Source organism: Sphaeroforma arctica, assembly GCF_001186125.1.
Source record: "Sphaeroforma arctica JP610 unplaced genomic scaffold supercont1.363, whole genome shotgun sequence".
Taxonomy (NCBI): Eukaryota; class Ichthyosporea; order Ichthyophonida; genus Sphaeroforma; species Sphaeroforma arctica.
In genome coordinates, this window is record NW_014040195.1 from 77,497 (window position 1) to 82,573 (window position 5,077).

Here is a 5,077-nt window from a genome sequence, read left to right on the forward strand (position 1 = left end):
ACATATATATATATATATATATGTATATGTATATATATATGTATATATATATATATATATATATATTTAATAAAGGTGTTTTATCTGTCTGGAGAGGACAGGATTGTAATTCTTGTGGGATCGTTTATAACCCGCATATGTGGTAACATATTCTGGGCTGCTATCATATGCCACAGGTGATTCTGTACACTCTGATGATGTCTGACAGATACCGTCGTGATGTGGGTCAAGGGCTGCTCTGCTACCTCAACAAGGACGGCATGGTGGGCGTAACACCCTCAAAGTATGTACCTACGTAACACCCTCAAAGTATGTACCTACATAACACCCTCAAAGCATGTACCGACGTAAGACTCTCAAAGTATGTACCTACATATCACCCTCAAAGTATGTACCTACGTAACACCCTCAAAGTTTGTACCTACATAACACCCTCAAAGTATGTACCTACGTATCACCCTCAAAGTATGTACCTACATAACACCCTCAAAGTATGTATCTACAACCTTTCTCTATGTGTACCTTTCGCCAAGGACATAAGTACCACCAGCTCTCAGAGTATTTGATATAAATATGTTACTCGTTTTCTGCAGTTGCATTGGTATCATAGCGTTTGTTTACCAGCATTCACCTGTCGTACTTGTCGCAGTGTCATATGATAAAACGGAGTCACACCACACACCACCATGTAGTCTGTGTGTGCAGTGTCAAGTGATAAAACGGAGTCACACCACACACCACCATGTAGTCTATGTGTGCAGTGTGACCACACATATGTGCGTGTGTGGGAGTGCTGAGCATCTATCTTACTGATGTTCTTTCAACTCCGCGGGTGTCCCGTTTCGTTTGTGGGACAGGCGGACTGAGAGAGGAGACAGGTAGTATTATATTCTATGTGAAAGGAAGTCGACTTTCGAGAGATCAGCGATACTTCCGGATATTCATTTCTTATTTATAGCCAGCGATTGGTTTATACTATACCGATTTGTCACATACTTACATACCCGTAACGATCATGCGGCCTTTGTGATGTTCTGCAGATACGAAATCCGGTCACTTCTAATCGCAAGAAACAATCTCTCGAGAGCCATGGTCAATCCATTTGCTCTGCCAGCAGTGTCACGCGACGAGTACACGTGTAAAGGCTGCTTCCAAATCAAAGTATATAGTGTTCTGTATTTAGATAGAGGTGGTTTGATTCTTCGTAGTCAAAGTATGCGGTGTTCTATATATAGATTGGCATGTTCTGAGTGTTGAATTGATATACCATCCATCACGTATACTCGTACCCATATTATGCATGCCAGAGCCGCCTCACAGTATAAGCTGCAGTGGTTGTCAGTGGTCTGACCACGTCAGTTTCTGTCTTAACTATATAGTACATTGCACACACTGCCTATGCCTAGCGGTCCTTCGACCCGATACAAAAACCCTAAAAACCTAACGACTCTCGCAATCAAACGAAAAGCCAGTACCAAAACACGTGGTTCCACACGAGGCTAATGTATGCGCGGGGGCTGTTCTCCCCTCAGATATACATTCTACTGTATTCGTACACGTGGGTGTGTATGTTTGCGTGTATATCAGTATCCTAAACGCTAAACCCTAAACGCTAAACCCTGGCACCTACTCTCATTCCTGGCTCATGTGTACAAATTTAAATAAGTGCTGTACTAATTCACATACAAAGTCCTCTTTGCCATACGCTTGCGACCTTGCGCTTCTTCTGATGAACACTCAGTACTAACACACAGTACTAACACACAGTACTAACACACAGTACTAACACACAGTACTAACACACAGTACTAACACTCAGTACTAACACACAGTACTAACACACAGTACTAACACACAGTACTAACACACAGTACTAACACACAGTACTAACACACAGTACTAACACTCAATACTAACACACTGTACTAAAACACAGTACTAACACACAGTACTAACACACATTACTGGCTAACCATAGTCTATGGCTAACCACGATCCAGAACAGAGCTAGTAGAATCGCACAATGCCGACCGTTAAGGTGCCAGTACTGTTGGTATCTCTATACGCGTGTACCATCAATGTCAATGGCTAGTGCATGTCCCGAGTGTGCACATGAAGCGTAGATATATACCGGCACACACACATCCCTGAAACACGTACACCTGCTGTAGTATACGTATGTGATTGACCATACCATCGCCAGATTCGCATCCAGTCCCACACACACCCATAGAACACACACACCTCATGTGATATACGTACGTGACTAACCATACCATCGTACCTCTTACTACACAGACTTGCATCCAGCACAACGCTACATGCGAAGGAGGCGATGGAGTGAGCACTGGCTATCCCGAGGGGCTGTTTGACACACTGACGGGGCACCTGACAGACGCGCACAAGACCTTCATAGCCAGATGGGTCAATCTCATCGATCTCGAATCCAGATCCATATCCGGGTAGGTCCTGTGTGGGTAGTTACGCAGCATACACTTTGTCTCCTGGGCTGTGGCCCTGGTGATGAGGACAGGACCGGTCCCTTTTCTGACTGGTGCACCCTTCACCGGCCATCCTTATCCTGACTTGAGTGCATACCTGGTTTGACCTGAACTCAATTCCTGAGAGTTGCACGCTGTCAATACGACACACCTTGCACGCACCTGTCAGCGTCAGTGGTTGTCCGTTGTTTATTCCTAGCAGTGGCGATCTATGACGTTTATGGTAATGATATTATGATTGGGCTGTGCTGCTCAATACTTCACCAGGCCTGGCTTTATGCGTGTATGTATGTATACATGTATGTATGTATTTGTATGTATGTATGGATGTATGTATGGATGTATGTACGTATGTATGTATTTATGTATGTATGTATTAAATGTATGTATGTATATACATATGTTGTATGTCTGTCTGTATGTATGTATGTATGTATGTATGTATGTATGTATGTATGTATGTATGTATGTATGTATGTATGTATACATGTATGCATATATGTATACATGTATATATATATATGTATTGTATATATATATGTACCTGCGTACGTACGTCCATACATATATATTTATGTCTGTATGTACGTATAGAGGTTATCAGTCATATATACCATGCTCTTCAACGGGGTACCTACATATGAGCATCTGGGAGTATGCAGTTACCATATAGCAGATTAGTATTGTATATGGGTCTTATGTACAATGTCTGTGTGAATGCTACCGTATATCATCAGTGGCACCATGAATAGCCCCAGACAGCAACCATGGTTGATCTAGACTGCGGATTACGAACCGACTGACACGTGAGCATAGGATCAGACATATGTGCCTCAGACATACATCATATACTTTAAAACACACACACACACACACACACACACACACACACATGTACCTCAGACATACATCACAACTCTAAAACATACACACACACGCGTACACATGTACCTAAGACATATATCATATAATTTAAAACACACACACACATGCATGCGCCCCTATACTACGTGAGCATAGAATCAGACATACAGGATATACTTCTAAAACGTACACACACACACATACATGCCATTCCCCTCGTTTTCTACCACTATAGGAAACAGAAGGAGACCTGGAGCATGGACGCCTACAAAAGAGAACGCGCACGCCGATGCATCAGTCACCTGCAACTGACTGTGGATAGTACGTACAAACACGGGAGCTATTAACGGATACAGTTTACTTGTACTGTTAATATATATATGGTTCCTTACCTGTATGTGTTACTTTATGGTTAGGGGTTTTATCTAGTGGAGTTTGATGGTGTGCTGTAACCAGGCGTAGTACCACAGTCGTATTGAGAGTGAGAGTCGTAGGCTGAGCTTTGCTTCTACGAATTTCTCGAACGTTCTTATACCGACAACACTCACTCGTGCCTGCGTATAGTTGTGCGTGTTTTGGTCAATTGAGGGCACTTGGCGCAGACTTCTGTACTATGGCCAATGAAGTGAAATCTTGACTGAGACCCATCGCACACATAAACCAACCAACCGACCAACCAACCAACCAACCAACCAACCAACCAACAAACAAACAAACAAACAAACAAACAAGTGAACGAACAAACAAGTAAACAAACAAACAAACAAACAAAACAAACAAACAAACAAATGAACGAACAAACAAACAAACAAACAAATAAACAAGTGAACGAGCAAACAAGCAAACAAACAAGCAAGTGAACGAACAAACAAAAAACAAACAAGCAAGTGAACAAACAAACAAACAAGTGAACGAACAAATGAACCAACCAACAGGCCAGCTGAAGAAGCAGATTGACAACATGGTGGCCTTGCGCAGCTTTTCAGTGGGCGAGTGCTTCACTTACACCTTTACGCGCCATGCCTCCCATCCGGAACTGCAGGTGCGTGCCAGTGTCAGTGTCAATTTCAGTCTCAGTCTCAGTCTCAATACCTGTTCCAATACTACGTAGTGTCGCCTTCTCCTCCCGTCAGAAAAGTTGTCGTCAATGTATGCATATGTATGATATGCTTCAGAATTTAGGGTTTTAGGGTTTTTGTATGCATGCACATGCGCACGCGGGTGTATAGCATATGTACATATGCGCGCATGCAGATAGCGGTCTGAGAGGTTTACACTCAAATGTCAATCTGTCCATATCTGTTGGCCCGCAGACCGCACGGGCCTTAACTCATCTGGGTTTCTCGACTGGAGACTTGGTGTCTGTGGGCACTCACTCGGGTGTGTATGGGTTAGTCTCTGGGTATATACAACTCATCAACGCAACATCGGTGACTGTGGCAGCTGATCGGCCTGTACGAGTGCCAGCATGGGCACACACTGATGGGTATGTCATGTGCATCTCTACTATATATGTATGTATGTATGTATGCTTCTATCGATAAATATATATATATGTATATATATATATATATATATATATATATATATATATATATATATATATATATATATATATATATATATATATATATATATACTACTACACTACANACACACACACACACACACACACACACACACACACACAACACACCACACACACACACACA

General features: G+C 42.3%; 1 protein-coding gene across 1 annotated transcript; it reads left to right on the top strand.

Moving 5' to 3' along the window:
• Nucleotides 1–171: 171 nt before the first annotated feature.
• SARC_05603 (hypothetical protein) lies at nucleotides 172–4,407 on the top strand (the record flags this gene model as incomplete). The annotated part of the gene is made up of 5 exons (XM_014300541.1): nucleotides 172–283; nucleotides 337–361; nucleotides 2,299–2,462; nucleotides 3,601–3,686; nucleotides 4,301–4,407. Coding segments are annotated over exons 1-5 (471 nt in total), but the record flags the coding sequence as incomplete, so codon positions are not given.
• Between the last annotated feature and the right edge of the window lie 670 nt (nucleotides 4,408–5,077).